The 24835-nt window shown below is 34.2% G+C and overlaps 3 protein-coding genes across 3 annotated transcripts; all 3 read right to left on the bottom strand.

Moving 5' to 3' along the window:
* Positions 1-2974: 2974 nt before the first annotated feature.
* On the bottom strand, positions 2975-9608 carry LOC107619258 (protein NUCLEAR FUSION DEFECTIVE 4). The gene is made up of 3 exons (XM_016321516.3): positions 9053-9608; positions 4233-5146; positions 2975-3521 (listed from the first exon to the last, which is right to left on the bottom strand). The coding sequence occupies exons 1-3, from the start codon at positions 9359-9361 to the stop codon at positions 3056-3058; spliced, it is 1689 nt and encodes a 562-aa protein (XP_016177002.1). The 5' UTR covers positions 9362-9608; the 3' UTR covers positions 2975-3055.
* Positions 9609-11139: 1531 nt separating this feature from the next.
* Positions 11140-11610, bottom strand: LOC148543766 (uncharacterized). The gene has a single exon (XM_088498708.1). It carries the CDS (start codon positions 11608-11610, stop codon positions 11140-11142), a length of 471 nt encoding a protein of 156 aa, XP_088354834.1.
* A 5881-nt stretch (positions 11611-17491) lies between these two features.
* On the bottom strand, positions 17492-21518 carry LOC107619742 (F-box/kelch-repeat protein At3g23880-like). The gene is made up of 2 exons (XM_016322031.3): positions 20361-21518; positions 17492-17851 (listed from the first exon to the last, which is right to left on the bottom strand). The coding sequence occupies exon 1, from the start codon at positions 21485-21487 to the stop codon at positions 20405-20407; it is 1083 nt and encodes a 360-aa protein (XP_016177517.1). The 5' UTR covers positions 21488-21518; the 3' UTR covers positions 17492-17851; positions 20361-20404.
* Positions 21519-24835: the final 3317 nt, after the last annotated feature.

The following is a 24835-nucleotide window of genomic DNA, read 5'->3' as shown; positions in this document are numbered from 1 at the left end:
CGGATGAAAGGTGAGGAATAAAGAAGCTTCCTAAGATGGGTAGGAGAAGAGGCAAAGTGGGATGGGAATGGAAGCGCGAAAGAGATGTGGAGGGAGATGGCAGAAGTTATTAGAAGAACAGCAAAAGAAAGCTTTGGTGAATCTAAAGGAATAGGGCCAAGAGACAAGGAGTCCTGGTGGTGGAATGCGAGTGTACAAGAAAAGATAAATATAAAAAGGGAGTGCTTTAAAGAGTGGTCTTTATGCCGCAACGCAGATAACTGAGAAAAATATAAGGTGGCTAAGAAAGAGACAAAAGTGGCTGTAAGCGAAGAAAGAACAAGAGCATATGAAGGTCTTTACCAGTCTTTGGGCACGAAAGAAGGAGAAAAAGGTATATATAGAATCGCAAAGAGCCGTGAAAGAAGAACGAGTTATTCAATGATGGAGAGGTTAAGTGCATAAAGGATAAGGATGGAGAGGTGTTGGCTCAAGAGGAGAAGATTAATGAAAGGTGGAAGAGCTACTTCTACGAGTTATTCAATGAGGGACAGAAGACTCTTCCGAGCCTTGGTCGGTTATGCATAAGGGAAGAAGATCAAAACTTTGACTACTATCGAAGGATTCGAGATTTTGAGGTAAAAGAGGCTCTAAAGCAGATAAAAAATAGCAGGGTAGTAGGACCTGATAATATCCCGATTGAGGTTTGGAAGGGTCTTGGAGAAAAAGGCATCAACTGGTTAACCAAGCCTTTTAATGAGATTTTAAGGTCAAAGAAGATGTCTGATGAGTGGAGAAAGAGCATCTTGGTACCTATCTACAAGAATAAGGGGGATATACAAAGTTGTGGAAACTATAGAGGGATCAAGCTTATGAGTCATACCATGAAGTTATGGAAAATGGTGATAGAACGGAGGTTGAGAAAAGAGACACAAGTAACAGAGAACCAATTTGGATTTATACCAGACAAATCTACCACTGAAGCGATATACCTATTAAGAAGGATGATGGAGAGGTATCGTATTAATAAAAGGGATCTACATATGGTGTTTATTAATTTGGAAAAAGCATATGATAGAGTACCAAGGGATGTCTTATGGAAGGTTTTAGAAAAGAGGAGAGTAAGTATCGCATATATTCGTGCAATTAAAGACATGTATGATGGGCCACAACTAGTGTGAAGACTCAAGGTGGTGTGACAGAGGAATTTTCTATTGGTATAAGATTACACCAGGAATCATCCTTAAGTCCATACCTTTTTACATTAGTCTTGGAAGTACTCACGGAGCACATCCAAGAGCCTGTGCCATGGTTCATGCTTTTTGCCGATGATAACGTCCTTATGGGAGAGTCAAGGAAAAACCTAAATAAGAAATTGGAGTTATGGAGAGAAGCTCTAGAAGTGTATGGTCTGTGCATAAGTCGTAGCAAGACGGAATATATGGAATGTAAGTTCAGTCTGAGAAGGGAAAATCCTAATATAGAGGTAAAGATTGGAGAAAACATCCTACAAAAAGTTAAAAACTTTAAGTATCTTGGGTGCATCATACAGGATAATGAAGAGATTGAACATGATGTAAATCATAGAATCTAAGCAGGTTGGTCAAAATGGCGGAGTACATCTGGTTTTATATGCGACAAAAAAGTGCCTTTAAAACTTAAAGGTAAATTCTATCGCACCGCTATAAGACCGGCTATCCTTTATGGTACGGAGTGTTGGGCGGCTAAAGGAGAGCACGAATATAAGCTGAATGTGACAGAGATGAAGATGTTGAGATGGATGAGTGGTCATACGCGATTGGATAAAATAAGGAACAAAGATATAAGGGAGAGAGTTGGAGTAGCACCCATTGTGAAAAAGATGGTTGAATCGCGTCTCAGGTAGTTTGGACATGTGAGAAGAAGACCAATAGAACATCCAGTCAAGAGGGTGGATGAGATGGAAGATAGACAAGGGGTGAAAGGCAGAGGAAGACCTAAGAAGACCATCCATGAGGTGGTCAAACGATATCTACATGTAAACGGTCTCTCTGTAGACATGATACATGACAGAGTACAATGGCGTCGTTTGATTCATGTAGCCGATCCCACTTAGTGGAACAAGGCTTTGTTGTTGTTGTATTCTTCTAACAAATTTTTTATTATTATTATTATTATTATTATTATTATTAATATTATTATCTTCTTTTTATTATTTTCACTCTCAAATCACTATAATTACTATTATAATCATTGGATTTTTTATTTAAATAAAAAATTCATTATTTACATATTTAAATAAGGATACATAAATTTATCCGTTTGTGCATTCAGTCTCATTTCGCAGTTAGATTGAGAAAAAAAAGATTTGTAAATTTTTTTTATAGTTGTACCAGTGAAAATAAAAAAAGATTTTTCTTCTCCATTTTTGTAGATAAAGACAGCGAAAATGAACCAGAAAAAAAGGTAAACTATTATTGTTTTCCTAAGCAGCAAAAATGAGGAAGAATGTTTTAATTTTCTTAAATACACTCTAAATATGTTGAACAATAGAGGAAGTGGTATCACAACATCAACAAAAAAAAAAAAAAAAATCCTGTCAAATTCTAATTTTTTATTTTATACTTTCTTGTTGATCAGTTTCTTAAATAAAATGGTGTTGGATAAATAAAAATCAATATTTTTCGTAATTATGAATTATAATTTCAACTTTGCATATGCTATATATAATACTATAATCATGAATCTTATCATTGTTGAAAACCCAAATAGTTCATACATTTAGTTTCAAAAAGAGTAATTTTCATAATTTACACAAGCGAATATCTCTCCACCAAAAAACATAGAATAAATAATAATAATTTCTTCACTCCTTGTATCACCCTATTTTATACTTCAAATGTACACCAGAGAATCAACTTCTATTTCAAATTTTCAATACCCTCTTTGCTATATATGCCTCAAGAAAAGCTCTTTGAACCTTTTTTTTTGTAACACTAGTTTTCATCTCATCCCATTTGAGAAATTGGTAGCAATATTCTTCATATATATAAAAAATCTGATTATGTATCAACCCAAATTACTTTAATTTTCTTATTCAATTTGTATTTCTTCCAAAATTGTCATAATAAGCATGCCTAGTCCTAAAGTATAGCACAAAACTTGAAACCAATCCTACAATGGAGATGCAACTCCACCATAAAAATGTCTCAAGGTAGCACTTCCTCCCCATACACATTGTCATCTCGCGCAGCCATATTGTGTCGCGGCTTGCGCCGTCTGCGTTCGAGTCGTAAACCAGAGCTGCTAGAAGGCCATAAAGACATGACCCTATTGGAATGTTGGTGATTAGTATGTTGTGGTTCACTGCAACACTGTTTGGGCCAAACAACTCTGATGTAATGGAAACTGCTGCCGCGAAAACAAACCCGGAACTTAGGCCGATTAAGGCCGTGCTCATGCGCAATGCTTCGATGCTGCCGGTTATGGCGAGCAAAATGAATGCTATAGGCATTGGTACTACTGCTGCTGCAAACCATCCTGTTCTTGCAAAGTGTATCTTCCTGCATTGTCAAAACAACAATATTAGTGGATTAGTTATAATGTAAAGGGAATAAAGATTAATTTGAGTCCAAAAAATTACTATTTCAATCAATAGAATTGCAAAGAAAGTAAGAAATCATGCTTACAATTCTTGAATGAATGATTATCTTTCTAATTGAGTTTATCTAATAATAATTCCTCTTGAAACTATTAAAATTAAGTTAAATACATGGCTATTTCTTTTTCTTATGTGGGCTCTAGTTTGTGTTGATTTTATTGCATCAATATGACTACTAAGATCTAATATGAATGTACATTAACTTTAGCAGTCCATTTTCACTTAGTGATGCATTAAAATATCAATGTACATGAAACTGTACATTGATTTTCTAAAATAATACTGTTCAAATTGACAGTTATTTTAAAACGAAGATAGTGTTCGTTCCGTTTCAAAATAAGTGTCTCTTTTACTTTTGAGTTATTTTAAAGGTGAAAACTCAGGGACAATCAACTTCACGTGAAGTTGATAGTTGAAAGCGGTTAAATATTTTGACTAAATTTTCATCTAACGGCTTTCAGTTATCAACTTCACGTGAAGTTGACTGTACTTGAGTTTCCACCTATTTTAAAACCCTGTTTTTTTGTCTAGATACGTTAATTTTTCAATGAAACCAAAAAGTGAGACTTATTTTGAAACGAAGGGAGTACTTAAGAAAGACTTAAACTCATACCTGTTCAAGAAGTCAGGTGCGGCGGCGAGCAGGCGACCGAAGAAAGAACACGTGGAGTAAAGTGTGACAAGAGTTTTTGTCTGAGAATTGTGTCCCAATGATTGAGAAATTTGACCCAAGTTGTTACTATAGACCAATCCCATTGTTCCTCCACATAAATAAGCCATGTAATAAATCCAAAAGTCCCATCTATGCATAAGCATTTTAGTTGAATGCTCTTCTCCAAGAACCTTAAGTTGATCTTTCAACAACACATTATCAAAACAACACTTCTCTCTTACAATTACACTACTTCTATTTCTTGAATAATTGTCCTCATTCTCAATGAGTTCTTTATGAAGATCATCATCATAATCATCATCGTCACCGCCACCACCATCAAGGTTAATGAGATTGAACCTCGAATTCAAAAGCGGATAACAAGCAGGGCTAGTAAGGCAAGACCATTCTCTAGAATTCACAATCACAGGCAAGAACAAGAGAAGCACTAGTAGAAATCCGGCGCCAACGAGAATGACACGCGCGATGGTTGTGCTGGAAGAGAGGGAATACAGGAACAAGAGGTAGAGGCCGGTCACGAGTGCAAGGATGTTGAGGCAGAGGAAAACTAAGGAATCACGCCGGATCATGTCGGCCGAATTCGGCTGAGGCTGCGGCTGTTGGAGGATTGGGACTAGTACCACCGCGGAAATAAGTAAAGGGACAATGGCATTGAGCAAAAGGTAGAGTGTGTCATCACTTGAGGTTATTGCATTGGCAATGAGAGTGTACAAAGCTGCAGTTACCCCATTGAAGCTTATGCTTAAGGAAAGCGCGAGTGATCGGTTAGAAGGGAAATGCTTGATGCATAAGACATAGCAGATTGTGTTGAACCAACAGATGCTACATCCTGCAACCAAGCATAGGAGAAACACCTGTGTCCATTCCAATATTGCTAATTCTGTTAGTAATAATCTTACACAGTTTTGTGGTCTCGTGAAAAATTTGACCAAAGTTCTTTCTTATTGTCTCTAACCATCACACAAGTATAGGATCCTAGTTAGGTAGTGAAATTGATGAATTTTTCATGGTGAAAATACCAGCTCCTCTCTAGAATTATCCCTGAATGAGTTTGAGAAAAGCATTAAGAATGTCTTAAGACTACTTGTTAAGAAAACAACAGGTTTATTATTTTCAAGAGCTTAGTTTTGATATATTGAAAATGTAGTTTTACACGGTCATCTAATCAAATTTATAAGCTTAGATGGCTTTTTAAGTAGTAAGTTTGAAATTAGTTACTTTTAATAATGTCAATATACGGTTAGATGTCCCTGCACGAAAATTAAATTCTATTTTCAATATTGTAAAAAGTATATTTTTTTTTCCTTTATTAAGTGCCTTGAAATCCATAATGGATTTTAGGGCAAACTAGACTCGCGTTCCCTAAAATTTAGTGAAATTAACTCAATTCTTTTCTATTTTTAAAATCACATTGACCTGTCTTAAAATTTCATGTAACAACATACCCAAGAACATAACATTATTAACTTCACCTAAAGGATAATTTAAGAAAAAAATTCGGTAAAGAGTGAAATTGGTAAAGAGTAAAGATGTTAATTAAATTTTTAAAGAGAATGTGCATTCCACATAATGTCTTTATTTTTTTATTTTTCACCATGGCATCACCCTATGAATAAACCTAAGGTCAATTTGGTCTTGATTTTAATTTACCATGTACTCAAACATTCAAAGTCACACAAGTGACATAACCATCTATCCATAAATGATGAAGAGTGGTGGGTGAACTAACAGTAACAGAATAGTGATGAATTTCAAAGAATGCTTTGAAAGCACACATAATTTTAAAGCTTAAATATCTTTGTACCAAATGTTCAGAATCCTACTCAACTTTCTACCATGACAACAACTTCTAAACCAACATTCTTGACACAAAATTGAAAATTCCAATCAAAGTAATAATCTAAATTCAATTTCACCAATTATTGAGAAGTTATATGCTTATATTTTTTACCCTTCCTTTTATGGGTTTATGTTAGGTGAATTCCCAAATCGATCTATATAGTATATACCCCGTTCATTTCTTAATAATTATACTTTTTGAAAACTTGAATATTAATGTTTTTTGTGTCTAAATCCATTCTTTTTTATCAATGCTGCCATCCTCCTAAAAAATAAGTTGTGAATTAGATTGACTTTAATTTTGACATAGTCATAGTGTACACAGACATCCAATTCAATGTGTATTGTTATAATCCATCAATGTGTTTTCTTAATAGATTAACAATCAAATTAGTCTTTAAAAGATTGGGCATTTTTCAAATTCGTTCTTAAAACTTTTTTTTTTCAAATTGGTCCTTCAAAGATTACGAATTAATCATATTTGTCTTTCAGTGACTCCATTAACAATGCTTGTCAACGATTGATGACGTAAAATATTAACTGATAGCATATATGATATCTAGCATGTTCAATTAGACGCTGACCAAATATGTTTATGAAAATCTATCAATTTAGTCGCATAGGGAATATAGTTTATGTAATTGGAAAAAATGGACTAAATTAATAGATTTTGATGTATACCTAGTAAACATCCAATTATACATGTCAAATATTATGTATGTTGTCAATTAACGTTTTATATCATTAATTATTGATGAAAATTATTAATGGAGTCACTGAATAACAAATATGATTAATTCCTAATCTTTGACTGACCAATTTGATTGAAAAAAATTTGCAGGGATGAATTTAAAGAATGCCCCATCTTTCAGGACTAATTTGATTGTTAACTCTTTCTTTAATATAATTTAAAATTAACCCCACGTAGTTTCCATTTATTTCCAAATCTCATTCCCTTTATTTACAACCTTTTCATAATTGCCAACAAAATTGGAAACCCCTATAACCCTATGGTTGTTTTTAGCTCATTTTCTTTAGTTACCAAACATTTTCGAAGAATAAATTGTCCAATTGTAACATACACCATTTTTTAATGCATCTAAGAAAGGAAAAAGTGACTAACATTAAGAAAAGGAGACAATAATTGTCTTTTTAGTGTATAGGTTTTGCAAAAGGAAATAATACAAGGCAGAGAAGAAAATGTGCAATGCATTGATGATGAAGTTATGTGTTCAATTAATAAAAGATAAGGAAAGAGACTTGAAGCCAATTATCCAAACAAATTCTCATTATTTTCCACTTCAAAAAAAAAAAAATAACAAGGATAAAATCTTAATTTTTGAATTGCATTTCATATTTAATTGATAGGGACAACATAAGGATAAGAATATATTTAAGTCTAGCTTCCACACTGGTCAATTGGTATTAAATCAAGCAGAAACATACATTTACACTTTAATGAAATTGGTATTAATAATTATTATTTTAATTTATCAAAATACCAGTAGACAATTATTTGAATATAAATAATTTCTTCAAAGAAAATTTAATAGTAAATAAGATAGGATGATGCACAGGTACGGAAACGTATGGTCCTTTTTAATGCAGCTTGGCTCATTTTGTACAATAACATAATCTCCAATGAAAATATTAAAAAAATAATTGAATAATAGTGATGACTATGATGTTTAAAAGTGTTTATTTAATTTATTAAAAAATATTAAAAATTAATATTTAATTTTAAAAATATAAAAATAAATAATTATTAAATATTTAAAATTTATAATTAAAAATAAATTAAACAAAAATTAGACACCAAATTATAAATGTTATAAAATTTATCTTGAACAATATTAATAATGTTAGAAAAACAAAAAAAAAAATTATCAAAATTTATCTTATTTAACATTTATTAATTACTGTAATAATGAATGAATACTAAATAAAATAAATTTTAACTAATTTTGACTAAATTTTTCCGAACAACATAATACAATAATAATACATCAATGAAGGAGTTGATGTCACGTGAAGCAATAAGTGCTTTGTTGGTAGACGGTAGCCATTGAATCTTAGCAAAATTAGTTGTTAAACTTAGCAAAAAAGGATTTTTTTTTTATAAACTTTATAAAATAAGCATAATCTCAAAAAAAAAGTTTTATAAAAAGCTAAACAAAGTGCTGCCGTTTAAATAGGTTTTGCAATTTTTTCTGATTATTTAAAAAATAATTTGTAAAATTTTTTTATGTTTTAAACAATAAAAAACAAACAAACCTAGTGTAGTAGGTAGGTTGATGGTAGTGGGCATGCTACCAACACCTCTAATTTTGCTTTGAAGTTTGTTGGCACTATCATAATGTTGGAGCATATGAGCAAAATTGAGCACTAGAATGCACCATTGGAGATTTTTGTCAGACTAAAAAACAAATGATTCTAATTTTGTGAAATTTTTGTGCGGTCAACAATCTTGATATTAATGGTTTAAAACTTGGTGTGCCTCATCCTACTTTTTAATTTTTCCAGAAAACTATGGAAATAATATTAATGCTTCAAACCCTTGACCGAACAATCACCGTATTATAATAAATAATAATAGAAAAATATAGATAATTCATTTTTAGTTAGTTATTAATATTAGTTAATTTTAAAATTTATATGATTTAAGATTTAGAAAATAAGATAAATAAAATCATTTTTAAAAAAATAATTAATATAAAAAATCTCTCTATACTCACCGAAAAAATTACAAATTTGAATCTCATTCCTAACTTTTTAAAAAAATATTACCAGTTAAATTGTGCAAAGAAAAACAAAACCACAAACGAAGTCCAATATTCAAATCTCAGTGCCCTCAACATAACCCAAAAAAAAAAAAATGCAAATAGAAATGAGATATTAATTAATAGAATATTATTACTGACCAGAAAATAAGGCAAGGAAATGAGCTGCTTGATAAGAAGGCACTGGAAGCCATAACCAAGAAGACCCAAGAAAGCAGCCATGAACAGAACAACCCACAAAGGAAAGTACAAGAGAGACACACCACAACACCACCCAAATACTTTTCCCATGTCAGATGCAACTGAGAGATAATTCAGCTGCAGCTGAGTGATTTGGAGCACAGATTTCAACTCTGATGAGTATGATGAGAAGTCAAAGTTTGTTCCTGTAAATGCTTGTATCCATATTGTTGCTACCAATACCACCCATTTTCTTGATCCCACAAACATTTTTTTCTTGGACAAGTTTTCACCTTTCTGGGTTAATCACTACCAAGAATGCATAAGAAAAAATGGGAAGCTTTTTTTCTCTTGTGGGTCTCCAATTTTTGAGTGGTGGTTGTGTTTGTTTGTTGTATGAATCTTTTTTCTTTTCAGTTACATGTTGGGAGAGGAGAGAGGAGTGAAGGCATTTCTAAACAAACTCATGTTGCAAATGCAAGCCACTGAAGCCTGTCTCACTTTGCTAATTTGCTTTAACTAATATGAAAAAGAAAAACAAAAAGATAAGGGGGAAAAATAAAGGGAAATTAGCACACTTCATATATATATAAAAGAAAATTATCCCATCCTTTTTTTCCTTGTAATTCAACACAAAATTAAAAAAATTAAAAGATATGACTTGATTGAATTTAGTAAAAAAATTTATTTATATATTTTTTCTCTCATTTTATTATATATTTTTCTTTTTTTTTTTTCTTTTGGATGAGGTTTAGTAAGAGATTTAGGTTTGAGGGTTAGTTTTAGTTCTTAGTTAGGTTTGAAAATATATATAGTTCGACAAAAGAATTAGTTTTGGGATTTTGTGTTCGAGACTTGAGATTGAAATAAGAATTTGTTGTATTGATTGCTTTCTTTTTCTTATGATGGTTAAATTATTTTTTAACTATAAAAGCATGTTCAAATTTATGAGAGTAGTGATATATTTTTTAAAAAGATATTTTTTAATAAATTATAAAAATAAATAAAATATTACGACAAAAATAAATTTATTATTTTTTGGGTATTTTACTTTTATAGAAAGATGAATTATCATTTTTTATTCATTATTTGAAGGTTCTAATCCGATGAAAAATTGAAAAGTAGACTGGTGGGTTCTATTAAATAAATTAGAAAAGATAAAGTGCGCAAATAATGTCTTCCTAATGAATATTGAATACATGCTTTTATTCTCCTTTTTCAATTTATTTACTTTTAAAATTTGTTCGTTCCAAGTGGTGCCACATATGCATGTTGTAAACGTGTATTTTGTTGGATGTATGAGTGAACATCTGCATGTTTTTTCAATAATTGCATTTAGAAGAACACAATTTCGGTATTTAGGTTTTAGAACATATTCAGGCTATGTTTAGAAAGGAAATTAGGACTAAAAAATTAGAAATTGAGATAGAGATAAAAAAACTGATAGTAAATTAAGTATTTGTATTATATTTTATATAAAATATATGTTTTATTTGATTTTAGATAAATATAAAAATAAAATAAAAATATTCAATTATTAAAAAAATATTATTAAAATTTTAATTTTTATTTTTAAAAAATTTAGTTTATTATATCTCAACTTTTTCAATATACTAAAAAGACTAAAATTTTATATTTCAAAACTAAAATGTTAGTTTTAATCACTCTACAAATAAATACTAATTTACATCCTATTTATCGGTATGCCTATTTGACCAACAAAAAAAAAAAAGACAAACTCTATTATGTGCATATATTATGAATAAAAAATATTATTCGTATATTAAAATTAATTATTAATTTATTTATGTATAAATATATGTGTAATTTAATTTATTTTTAATGTATAATTATATTCGAATGTGTATTTTATATTGATAATTAATTTTGATAGCTAATTTTAGTGTACATATATTTTTTTTTTAAAACAAAGCAAGGTTAACACATTAGAGTGGAGCAAAATAAACAAACATAAAATAACTGCATACAACACTCAATCTCTTGGCATCTCTTTATTGTCATCAACTACCAACATGATCTCATTCATTCTACTCTTTGTAGTTCAACACCGTCCTTGTTATAATGCTCTCAACATCTGCCCTTTTATTATTGAAGACTCTAGTATTACGTTCCAACCAAATATTCCAAATCACTGCAAAGAACGCTATCATCCATGACTTCCGCTCCTGTTTTTTAGTGTTCATGCCAGTCCAACTCACAAACAGTTCTTTCATGGTTTTCGGAAATACCCACGCTCTACCAAAAGACCTCAGCCAAGTGCACCACACTTTCCATGTTATGTCACATCGAAGGAATAAATGCTCAACCGATTCTGACTCCTTGTTGCACAGTACACAAAGATCATCACTATGAATAGCTACTCCTAGTCTAATCAACCTCTTCTTAGTATTTACTCTCCCAACTAGAACAAACCATCCAAAGAGCTCAATTCTCGGAGGTACCAAACCCCTCCAAAGTGAATTTGTGAAGCTATAGCTCGTGATCTTGTCCGACAGCATTTCCGATTGTATGACTTGTATAAATGACTTTGTAGAAAAAATCCTTTTATTATCAAATTTTCACACAACATTGTCCTCACTCCTGATAACAACTTCACTGGCCTTAACCTCACATGAAGCTGATGGACAAGTTCCAACTCCCATTGGAACAACTCCCTCCTCCATTGAAAATTCTAAATCCACTCAAGTCCATCCCAAAATCCGCAGTCCCTAATGACAGATCCTTGTTGGCTAGAAATAGAGAAGAGTCTTGGAAAGCTCCCTTTTAGCGGACCACCTTGAACCCAGTTATCTTTCCAAAATCGGGTTTTTCTTCCATTGCCAACTTCCATCGCCAAGCCAGTAACCATTTTTTCTCGAACCCGTTGGTCTGTTATATTCAACTGACAAATGTCTTTCCAGGGTCCTCCTCTTACCGGTAAAGGCTGATTAGCTACCATTACATTAGGGTTGAAGTTGTTGCAGGAACAAACAATCTTCTTCCACAGAGGGCAATTCTCCTTTGAAAACCGTCACCACCACTTAAACAATAACGCTGTGTTTCTAATTACTGCATCCCCAACCTCCAAACCCCCCCCCCCCCGCCTTTTTTGGAGCCTGGACCAACTCCCACTTAACCAAAGGTATACCAGAATTACCGTCCACCTTGCACCACATAAAGTTCCTTTGCAATGCAATCAGCTTGTCAGCCACCGCCTTTGGCATCTTGTACAAACTTAGGTAATAAATGGGTAGGCTATTCAGTACCGATTTGATGAGGACAAGCTTTCCTGCTTTATTTAGGACCTTCGCTTTCCATAAGCTGAGCTTCTGTTCCACCTTATCTATGATTGGTTTCCAGGTCTTCACTAGGCGCGGATTTGCTCTTAGAGAAATTCCGAGGTATCTAACAGGTAAGACAGCTTGCTGGCACCCTAGTAAGCCACACGCATGATCAATCCATCCTTGCTCACAGTTCACCGAGATCAAATTCGATTTATCAAAATTGATGCTCAACCCAGACATCAGTTCAAAACATCGCAACAGTCTCTTATAATTTATAATCGTCTCAGTTTCCGGTGGGCAAAACAGAATAGTATCATCCGTAAATTGTAGGTGCGACAATGCAATATGATTACCCCCGACCAGCAGCGGGGCAATGTGCCCACTCCTTACGGCTTCCCCCAACATCCTATGCAAAACATCGACCACTAGCACAAACAGAAGTGGAGAAATGGGGTCTCCTTGTCTTAGCCCCCTCTTTATCTTTAACGGCTTGGACGGTGACCCATTTACCAAGACTGACATAGTAGCCGTGCTAACACATTCCTTCACCCAATTCCTCCACCTTTGGCCAAACCCCATCTTCTGTAGGACAATATCTACAAAACTCCATCTTACTCTATCATAAGCTTTTTGAAAATCCAGTTTTATAATAGCCACTGTCTTTTTCCGCGTTTTCAGCCAATGAACCGTCTCACAGGCTATGAGTGCTCCATCATGAATTTTTCTACCCTTAACAAACGCAGTCTGAGTCTCACCTACCAATCCCGGCATCACGGATCTCATCCTTCTCACCAACACCTTTGAAATCACTTTATACACACACCCCGGCCGAAAGTCCTTCACCTCCTTTGCACCTTCAAACTTTGGGGCTAGCGTTACCCACGTGACATTCACATCCGTTGGTAATTTAGCACTTTGGAAGAACCCCAGCACCGCTGCAATGAATTCCTGACCTATGTCCTCCCAGCATTTCTTTATGAAGTTCATATTGTACCCATCACTCCCTGGGGCCTTAGAAGATTCGCAATTCCACACTGCCTCCTTGATTTCCTCCTCAGACGGCAACACTTCCAAAGCTTCAGCCTCCTCTCTAGGGATCTGTTTCAGTAAACCATCCCTGACACCGATCCTTGGAGCATATTCCTGTCGGTAGAGGTCCTTGTAGAACTCCCTGATTGCCCCTTTTATTCTCGCCTGGTTTCGCATCAGTCGTCCATGAATCATCAGAGTATCAATCCTATTATTTCTCCTTTTGGCCGAGGCAATGTTATGAAAGTATCTGGTATTCTTATCCATGTTGGCAGTATGCTGGGACCGCGACATCTGTTTCCAATGGATTTCTTTCTTGATGTACCATTTTTTATAGAAGCTCACCAGCGCCTTCCTTCTAGCCTCCGTTGTACCATCATAGATCCCATTGCTGACTAGGTTGTCCAGCTTTGTGATCTCCTCATCAAACCGCAGCAGTCTCTTATCCATGTCACTAAAGTTATCCTTGTGCCATTGCCGCAGTGATACTGTTAAAGCCTTCAGCTTACATGTAAACTGGGCATCTCCCAATCTTCTCCATTCATTTTTCACCATCCTCAGAAAACCCTCATGCGTAAACCAGGAGTCCAAACTTCTGAACAGTCTCGGACCCCCACTTAACCTTGCACCTTCCACAATCAAGGAGCAGTGATCAGACAATCCCCGCGGACCACCTTTTAGTCGAATATCTGGAAACTTCTCAGTCCATTCAATATTGACCAAGACCCTATCAATCCGACTGCACGATCGACCCATGAACCATGTGTACTTCCTATCAGTAAGAGGTAAATCGATCAACTGCATGTCATTCCACCTCTTAAACTCTTCCGCTGATGGCGGTAAGCTAGTCATCCCTTTGCGATCCTCAACTAGCAAAATTTTATTGAAGTCCCCTAAAAAGTAGAACGGCACCTGACATAACCCCGCAATATAACTCAGTTCTTCTCACACCTCCCTCTTCTCCTCCCTCCCATGCGCCCCGTATACCAAACAAAAAGCACAAAGAAAGTTGGTCTTTGTTAACATTCCTTCAACGCACAACCACCGCTCACCTTTATAACAATTTTGTATATTAAACATTACATCATCCGAAAGCAGTAAGAGACCCCCAGCCGTTCCTACAGACTCCACAAACTCCCAACCAACAGTACTATGTCCCCAAATTCGTGCAGCGTCATATTTAGTAAGCATCTCTCTTTTTGTTTCAAGAAAGCCTAACATGTTCAAGTTATACTTTTCCTTCAAAGATTTTACCATGCTGAATTTTTCGTCTCCCCTCAACCCCCGAATATTTCAACAGCCCACCATCATTTAAGCAAATATTTACTCACCTTATTTTTATTCTTTGGCCGACTCCTTCTCGCCTTTTCTTTTTATTTCGCCAACTTTCTCTTCGCAGCTATTTCTTCATTTTGTGCTTGTAAAATTCCCATAATATCTTCTTCTACATCGTATAAGACAGCGCCTAATTCCTCCGCGAGAGCCCAGATTGCTTCTGCTCTTCCTGCGTACCCATGTATTCATCATCCCCTGAATTATCCCTTCCTTTCTCCGGTCCAGATCCTACTCCTGCCCCCAAATTGTCCTCATCGTTAGCCCCGTCTTGTATGGCGCCATCTGCTGTTCGGGGTGCACTGACAGGCCTCCCCTTCTCTCCTGCAAATACACATGACATTGTGAATTTCTCTCTTTTTTTTTTTTATGATTTATCTTTACTTTTTTATCTTCATTATTGGATGAGCAAGCTTAATAACCAAGCCACCTATAATTGTTTATTTTGTTTTGTTTCGCCACACGCCCTTTGTTTTTTTTTTTTTCACCAATAAAAACTTGGTTGTGCACTTAGATAACCCTCACACTTAAATTTCCTCTTCCAAATCTTTTATGTCTGATTTTGAAATTTCTAATTTCCCCATATTTTGCAGTTGCAGTTTTGCACGCTTGGATTATTCTTTCAATCTTTCATTCTCTTCTTCTAAATTTGCTGCCCTACTCGTTTTGAAACCAAATTTCTTTAAGAAAAGTTATCCTCTTCGTTCATTATCAATCTTCGAATTTTGCCTCTTAACAGTGGATCAGTGTAGTCAAATGATTTTTTTGGATTTCAGATATTTGTTTTTGAATTTGAAAACAATTAGCTCTGTTTAGTTTAGTGAAGGCTTATACCAAATTGAGTTTCTGTATGTTGTAATAATTCCTTTGTTAGATTTTGTAAATTTATGTATTGATTCACCGACTTATTTTTTCAATGTCAGTTTCTTGTTAGTTATAACTTATATTTTTCACGTTCCAGTATGTGCCAACGTTGAAATGTCTTTTAACACATTTGAAGATCTAGGAAAATTCTATAAAAATTATGCTAAATATAGCAGGTTTTGAAACGAAAAAACTCAAACGAAAAGGGAAAGGAAATTTAAAAAAAAAAACACATGTAATAATAGAGAGGAGGAAAGAAAATACAATGTAAGTTTAAGCAATGTTATTTTGAAGCATTCACATCCATGTTACTCTAATAAAGTAGAAATATTTAAGCAACATAGAAAACTTAGCATGTAAGACAAGGTAGTAGACCAAACAAAACATATAATTCATTTGTTACTTCAGCTGAGGTCATGATGAATTAAATTTAGCTGAAAAAGATATAAGAAATCATATGACTAAGGAGGTTTAAAATGTTTCTGAACAAATTAATGTTAGAGTATTGGACAAATATTTGTTGAGGATGAAAGTCCAGGATTTTTTTTTTTCTTTACGAAATTGATGTTGATGGTAAGAAAGCAATTTATTTTTTGTCATGGTAAAAGAGCAACTAAAAGTATATTCTGAACTGATGCCAAGCAGTTGGACTGCTTACAAGTACTAAGATGTAGATTCTTTGGATACCACTTATAATCACTATTTATTGCTTAAATTCTATGTTGCGTTTTGCCAATAATGTGTCACTTGGCCATATTTGTTTGTTATGTGGTCCTAAACAATATATGATATCTCAAATTTTTAGGTATTGTTTTCCAAACCTGTTGTATTTAGCATAATGTTTATAGCATTTTTCCACTTCCTCAAAGTGTGCTAAAAGATATGATTAAATAGTCAAATTAATCACTAAAAGATCACTCATTCTTTAATTGGTCCTCGAAAGATTTTTTTAATCAAATTCGTCTTTTAAAGATTTTAAATTAGTCATGTTAGTCCTTCCATCACTTTGTTTGTTGATGATGTCAAAATTTGTTAATGTGACACTCCAACACAGCAACACACACCTCTGTCTTAATTGACAGTTTATGAAATTAGATCAAATAAAAACTTAATTGTGGGGAGAACTTGAAACATTAGAATTCTTTAATTTGGGATTAATTTTATCTAATTTCATAAACTAATCATGTTAATAGTCAATTAAGACTTCTAGGTGTATGTTGGGATATTACTTAACGTGTCACGTTAGCAAATTTTAACACTGTCAATAAACAAAGTGATGGAAGAACTAACATGACTAATTTAAAATCTTTAAAGGATGAATTTGATTAAAAAAATCTTTTACAGATCAATTTGGAGAACGGTTGATTTTTCAGAGACTAATTTGACCATTTACTCTAAAAGATATCTTACCCTTTGGTACATATCTCTCATCAACCTCATACATAAAATTTTCACATAATATAAATCCCAACTAAGCAAAATCTAACACAGAAAAATAACCAGTGAACACAAAAATTACAAAAACTAACCAAAAAATATAACAAATAAAAGCTCAACATAATATAAATTCTTAATAAATTAAACTCAGAAAATGAGCTGATTATTTTTAAAATTATTCAAAAAAAAATAAAGCATATAAAACTCAAATAAATCAAATTTGACCAATTAGATTATCAAGATCCAAACCTCTTTTATTTGACTTGTTTGAGTGATGAACACTTCAGACAATCTAGAGAGAAATTCTGGTTAGGAAAAGAGCAGGATAGCAAATTTGGAGAAAGAGAATGGAAGTGTAAAATATAATCTAAGCGTGCAAATAAGATTTTTCATGTTAGAAAAAAAAAAAAGGCAGTGTATGGTCAATAATGAATCAGCTTAAAATAATTTTTTTAATACCCAATAAACTCAAAAAGTCATTTAAATCTAAATAACTACTCCAAATAATCTTTTAAAATTAGTTAAATTTAACCGTATGGTCAACCTAAACCTTAACTATAAGAGAACTCCTATATATCTAAGTCTTTTTAGCAACCAAGTATGACCAAGTTAGCACAAACCCAACAAAAATCAGTTTCATTAGTGGAGCGTGAATACACGCTCCAACTACGTAAACGTTCCCGCGTTTCTCTCATCCTCCTCCTTCTTCTTCTACTTCTTGGCGTTTCTCCTCCTCCTTCTTCGCATTCCTCTTCCTTCTTCTTCGTGTTCCTCCTCCTTCTTCTTCGTGTTCATTCTTTTTGGTTTTATTCCTCTTAAAAGAGTAAATCAAGAAGAATTTTGAGAAAATGAAATAAGAAGGAGAAGATGAAGGAAAAAAGATGGAAAAGAAGAAGACGAAAAGAAAGATGAGGAGGAGAAATTCAAGTGAAACGAAACCAAATGAACCTAAATTAAACTAAGAAATGAACCGAAATTTCTTAAGAAATAAAAAATTTGGTCAATACTTAACAGCAGTATCAAATGAACCTCAATTAATTCACAAATGAACCGAAATTAGTTTAAATTTGAACAAAAACTAACTAAACAACCACACATGAACAAGTTAAGCAAATTCAAGCGAAACAAAACCAAATGAACCTAAATTAAACTAAGAAATGAACCTAAATTTCTTAAGGAATAAAAAATTTGGTCAATACTTAACAGTAGCATCAAGTGAACCTCAGTTAATTCACAAATGAACCGAAATTAATTCTGATTTGAACAAAAACTAACTAAACAACCACACATGAACAAGTTTAACAAATTCAAGCGAGATTGAACCAAATGAACCTAAATTAAACTAAGAAATGAACCGAAATTTCTTAAGAAATAAAAAATTTGGTCAATACTTAACAGCAGCATCAAGTGAATACAGTTAATTTACAAATGAACTAAAATTAGTTCAGATTTGAACAAACAGTAAAAAAAACTCAATTATCAACAAAAACATACCAAATTCATTTCTGGATCCAAATGAACCTCAAATAAACTAAGAAATGAACCAAAATTATTTAATAATAGCACCAGAGAAAATCAGAACCAATAAAGATGTTAGCAAAATGTTGGTGTTGTTGGTGATAACGATAACGAAAGAGAAAGATAACGAAAAAAAAAGAAGAAGACACAGCATCAGGGTACCTGCGTGCGCGAATTTGAAAGAAGAAGAAAGCGATGGCAGTGAACATAGGCGCATGAATTTAAAATACTTGGTTGGACTTTGTTAGGGTTATGACTTGGATATAGAGATTTATTCTAAATATATTTTCAATTAACCAAAAAAATAATTATAGTTAAATTTGAACCTTCTAGTACTTTTTATACTACCGGGAACCTTAGTCTCTAATCCTAATTACCCTAAATCTATAACCTTTTAAAATTAAATTTTAACAGCCTAAGTATTCAAATATATCTTTAATCTAAGCTAAACCTAGGTCTCTAATACAAATTACTATTATCTATAACTAAAAATTAAATTTCAGCATCCTCTCATATTTCTAGGCTACGCTAATTCTATTTTTCTAATCCAAAATACTAAAATAATAACTAGCCTCGTAATCTAAGTTTGTGCGCCACATGGCAATCTGGTTGAGTTTGTTTATATCATTCGCATCATTTTTATTTATAAGCTAAGTTAGAACCGTTGATATCTAAGTTTGTTAGAATAATTCTGAATACTTCTCTTATTTATAAGCTAATTAGAACAATACCCACGCACAAGTGGAAGCACACACAAACCACAAAGGAGAAAGCAAAAACATCCACAAAGAGGATAAATAAAAAACTCGAAAAGGACACCCCAAATCCTAAACTATCAGTATATGCATCTTTTTTACATCAGAGACCTACTTTTACAATGATGTGCCTCATTTCAATGTTGTTCTGAATACTTTTGTTACTTATAACCTCATCAGAATGTTACCCAAAAGGGGGAACACAAACACCACAATGAAGAAAGCAAAAAAATCCTCTAAGAGCATATCTAAAAACCCAAAGGACCGCACCCTCAAGGTATAATATTTGCGGCCAAATAGTAATTCCAAGTTCCAGAAAAGATAAGAGACACACAGCCAAATTTACTGAGAATCTGAAAGTACACTAGGGGTCATGTGGAGATGCATACACGACTTTTCTACCTAGGTACCACAAGTGTCTCTGTACTTACCAAATACAACCAAAGTGCTCTTAACTTGCTTGAACATGTATAGAATGCTAAACTTATATTTACATTGGATACTTACGTCATTTATGTCTTCTTAGTGTTATACTCAGGGTTGTTTTGGGTCTAAAGGGAATACAAGCGCATAAACCTGATCAGTTTCTGATATAAAATTTTATGCTTTGGAAGGGTAACTTATCATTCTAAGTGTTATTCAACTAATTTTCCTCTTTAATCTTCTAGGATATATATAGAACGCTATAAATTTCATACAAGACAGCAGTTTGGAAGAGAATATGAAACTCCAAAGTATAAATAACATGAAAAATCTTGCTTAGAATTTAACAAACTTTTAACATTTTTCAACAATCAAAATACCTCATAATCTGCAATAAAGATGAACCTACTGAAATGGTCAATAACACCATCAATTCTAATTTCTAAAAGAATTTGACTTTGGAATTGCAATGATGTGAATAAACTAAAACTTTTCCATCTAAACAATGAAAATGCATTAAATAAACTGTGTCCCATGTTGCATTCTACACGTTCCATTCAATCAACAATGCAAGATCAACAGAAACAAGCAATCAGAAAATTTTGAGAACATTTCATATTTACATACCCTACTCTTGTTTGCAATTAGCGATTGCCTTCGCCGTTTATTCTTTACTGACCGGGCAGCGTGAGCAAGGTCCTAGCAAACATTAGCTTGATTGTGTGAATGTCACAACTAGTTCGTCTAGACTCTAACAACATTCCTTTGTCACTAAATTTCATCAACTCCTTTATGTTTTTCCAGCCGACACATTCACTGCCTCTAGTTAAACACATGGGGATGAATCCATCAGGAAAATCAATATTGAGCTTAGTCCAACTGGACTCCACCTTGTATTCTTTCATCACCCATAGCTCATTCCTCCAAGGTTGCCATTCCGTGTAACATATCCCAAGGTATCCTCCCAACAGCTTTAAAGTCGGGGTGCCACCACCTTGTAAATCGGGCATCGAAATTATCGATAGATTCTTTTCCTCCAAACCAAAGGCAACAATTACCCTAGCACTATCACCGACAGTGCGAACCGCAAACCAATGAATAGCACCGTTACAAAACACTCCAGAATTGCAGGTAATCAGATGGTTACTATGAAAGTCCCCTGTCTCAATTTCTTTCCATGAATGGTTTCTAACAGAGAAAAACTCCCAACGATGTCTTAAATTAGAAGTTTCTTCAAATCGATCACGCCACCCAGCAACTACTAAATAATCATCACTAGATTTGTCATAACCAATACCAGCCCAAAGTAGAAAAAAAAGACCACTTGGATATGAAACTCTTGTGTGAAAACCAGTTGTTGGATTCCACATAACAAAATGCGTACCGTTAACGCAATTAAGCAACAATATGAAGCCCCTGCAAGAACCCCTAACCCTAAGGGCATAATGTTCATAAGTTACAGGAATGCGAACCGCATAATCACGGTGAATCGATTCTTCTACATCCACACAACGAGCCACGGAATTCACGGGCGAAAAATAGATAAGCATATCGTTGGTGGTGGTAGGTGCGAGATCGAAATGCGATTTTGTGAAATGAGAATCGGAAATCATAGAGAACCATTGCTTAGAGACGCACCTGAATCGAACAAGGGATTTCAATGGTAAAAGTAACAGAATTTTCTCTATCAGTTCTTGAGGGAGAGCCACAACCTCGTGATTCCTCGTCTTCCTCTTCTTGTTCTCAATCTCCATTGCCCTAATTTTCCAACCTTATTTCTATTTGACAAACAAAAACAGACCAAAGAATCAGACGAATGCTCTTATGTATTATTTGTAGATCAAAATCAGCCACTAAAATCAGTTATTAATATATTTGTGTCTAAATATATATTTGGTTTAATTTATTTTTATAGTGTATTTATATTTTAATATGTATTTTATATTAGTAGCTGACGTGGCTAATTTTAGTGTACACGTTTTCATATGGATAAATACATGAGTTTTTTAGAATTTCACTATAGAACTAATGAAGAATCTTTACCATGAATACAATGAACTAATTATTTAGTCCAATTGAGATAAATAATAAAAATCACTTTATAGATTATCTAAATTCAAAAACTCCCGTTCATTTATTTCATATCAAATTTTAAATTTTAAATTTCTAAATTTTAAATTTTAAATTTTTAAAAAATCCAATTAGTTATTTCAAAAAAATAACCATCTGAAAATTCTAATTTACTAAAGCATTTTACTCTAATACTCTCTTTTTTTTCAATCGTCGGCCACCCCCACATTCATCAATAATCACCCCATTTCACTGTCGCTGCTTGATTTGCCACACGCCACTCACCCTTAGTAAAAATAACCATCCACTTAAGGATAAAAATAATCATCCGCATACCTAATGAATTGAACATCTAACATATTTTAATTATATATAACTAAACCCAATCCAATCAAAATAATCATCTACATAAAAATTAAAATAACCATCCACATACCTACTAAAAGACCATCGTAAATTGACCATTAAAATAGAATAAGAAGATGAATAAACAAAAGAAAAAAACTATGATCATCCAACAATTTAATTTTTATTAAAAAAAGAAAAATGTATAATTTGACACATGAGTCTCATGATTTGATGTAACCATAAAACTGGAGAAACAAAAAAAATCTTGAACAGATAAGGAGACATGAGTGAGAATCAAAAGTAAGCAATTGAGTGTTTGATTGAGTAAACTCCCAAAATGGTCCTTCAGATTGAGCCCGTGCATCGATGTTACCCCTGACTTTCGAAATGCTCTAATTGCACCCTTCAGATTGAGCTCCGTGCGAAATCCTGGTCCTTCCACCCAATTCCGGCGTGACTCAGCAGCCGGAGCGCTGAGCTGGCTGCTTATGGTCCACGTAGGCAGCCTTAAACGACGCCGTTTTGCCTGGATGGTGTTAATGAATCAGGACGACGTCGTTTTGCCTTGGAGGGGGAATTGAAAGGTTGCTTGGGGAGAGGGTTGATCAGTCATTAGTCTTTCTCCTACTTCTCTTCAAACGTTTCTTCTCTCTTTCGTCCAGAGAATGCTGTGACATTAGGGCACGTTCTGGTTAGTGCTTGACTGAGTTCTTTGGCAGGAGAAGGAAGGACGCCATAGGTACGAAGTTGTTGAAGTAGAGGGTATCGTCATCGTCAGCTACAACAAGGTTAGTAATACAATGTGTGGTTGAAGTTTAAAATTTTTTTATTGGGTTTTCATTGATGGCTCTTCACGTGGTGTATTGATTGAAGGAGAGTTCATATTCGTTTGGTGTTTTGTTTAGATTTCTATGTTGTTAGGTTTTTTGTGGTTACGTTATTAGCATGGGGTTTGGGTTGCTCTGTTTTTTTTATGTATCCAAGAAAGGTTGTTTCCTTTAATAATACGGTTCTCTAGTTATGGTCAGAAGTTAGTGTTGCATGTGTTTAATTTGTTTGTTTACTTATCTCGCAGATGGATAAAGTACTGGACATTATGTTTCATCATGGAGAAACTATTGAAAAGGGTGTGGATGAAAAGATTGGTTACTATCCGGACAACAGAAACTGCCTTGGTGATGTTGAGGTGGATAGGCTAGATGTATTTTACCTGAGAAACTATTATAAGGAGCTAGGTTATGACAGAATGAAGGAAGTCTGGTGGCTTGTACCAGGAAAGAGCATAGGGGAGGGATTGAGGAAGTTACAGAGTGATGCAGACCTAAGAGAGATGTGTGAGATGGGTTCACAGAATGCGGGTCTTGTTGATATCTACATTGAACATGAGGTTTCGTCACCTGAACTGATAGAAGGGAAGGAGGTTATGGTATACATTGATGATCAAGTAAGGGACCTTGGGACGCAAGCTAAGAAAAATGTTGCAGCTGCCCCACACAATGTTGCTAGGCCAAGTGATGAAAAGAATCCTACTGCTAATGTGAGTCGACCTAGGGAGGAAGGGGTTAAAGCATCTGTTAAGGTGCCGATCGAACAAAAACTTAAAAAGAAGGCCAAGAACACCCTGAAACCAAATCAAACAAAAGTTCACAGGAGGTATTGCCTGAGGTCTGCCACTGGGATAGGAGGCACAAAGGCTCAGAAAATGGGGCAGGGTAGGAAGATCCCAGTGATGTTGATGTCCTCTGATGAGGAGTCCTCTAATTCTGATGATAGTTTAGAAGATGAGCCCTATAAACCAGTAAGAGAAGACAGCTTATCTGATTCATGTGTTGCGGACCCTGTTCCTTCACGTAAGGTAAAGGGTAAGAAGAAAACAAGTAATAAGAGTGATTCACAGAATAAGGGTAAGGGAAAGAATAAGATGAAGAAGAAGATTTGTGTTGATGACGATGCTTATGTGGAGATTAATTCTGATGTTGAAGTGAATTTTGGGAAAGTAGGAACTGATAAGAATGATGATTATGATGTATACAATCCTGGGACTGATTCTGATGGTGCCAACTCTTGGCATTCATTGGAGATGAAAATTCCACCCAATTCTGAAGACGAATTAGAAGAGGAGACCGAGTCTGATGAGGTGTTTTCAGTTTTTAGAGAGGGGGCTAGGTTCGGGGAGCTTCACTTAGAGGTTGGAATGAAGTTTAATACGAAGTGGGATTTTAAAGAGGCTGTTAGGGAGTACACCATCCAGGAGGGAAGGCATATTCGATTCAATAAAAATGATAGGAAGAGGCTTAGGGCAGTTTGCAAGGTGAAGGAATGCCGTTGGGTTATCTTTGCTTCCAAGGACCGAGACGATACTTGCTGGCAAGTGAAGACTTTCAGAGATGATCATAGCTGTGCAAGGGAGGATAAGAGCAGAGCAGCCAATCGCAATTGGGTTGCTAGTAAGCTGGTGAAGAAAGTCAGAAAGTATCCCAACTTCAGGCATTGTGATGCAAACACCTTCTTCAAGACCAAGTATGATCTGTCATTGAATAGGAACTCGATCTCAAGGGCACTATCTGATGCTAGAAACCTTGTATATGGTGATGAAAAGGCACAGTATGCAATGGTGAGGGACTATGGGAAGACACTGCTGAAGACCAATCCGGGTTCAACTGTCCAAATTTGCACCATCCCAC

Source organism: Arachis ipaensis, chromosome B9 (assembly GCF_059453495.1).
Source record: "Arachis ipaensis isolate K30076 ecotype BB chromosome B9, ASM5945349v1, whole genome shotgun sequence".
In the NCBI taxonomy this organism is placed as follows: Eukaryota; Viridiplantae; Streptophyta; class Magnoliopsida; order Fabales; family Fabaceae; genus Arachis; species Arachis ipaensis.
Note: the sequence above shows the minus strand (reverse complement) of the source record. Positions and strands in the feature narration are given on the sequence as shown.

Coding starts and splice junctions, on each gene's coding strand:
- LOC107619258 (XM_016321516.3), bottom strand. CDS start 9,361: ATGTTTGTGGGATCAAGAAAATGGGTGGTATTGGTAGCAACAATATGG. Junction 5,147..9,052: donor TTTCCTTGCCTTATTTTCTG/GTCAGTAATAAT, acceptor GAATGGACACAG/GTGTTTCTCCTATGCTTGGT. Junction 3,522..4,232: donor GCACCTGACTTCTTGAACAG/GTATGAGTTTAA, acceptor TTGACAATGCAG/GAAGATACACTTTGCAAGAA.
- LOC148543766 (XM_088498708.1), bottom strand. CDS start 11,610: ATGCTGTCGGACAAGATCACGAGCTATAGCTTCACAAATTCACTTTGG.
- LOC107619742 (XM_016322031.3), bottom strand. CDS start 21,487: ATGGAGATTGAGAACAAGAAGAGGAAGACGAGGAATCACGAGGTTGTG.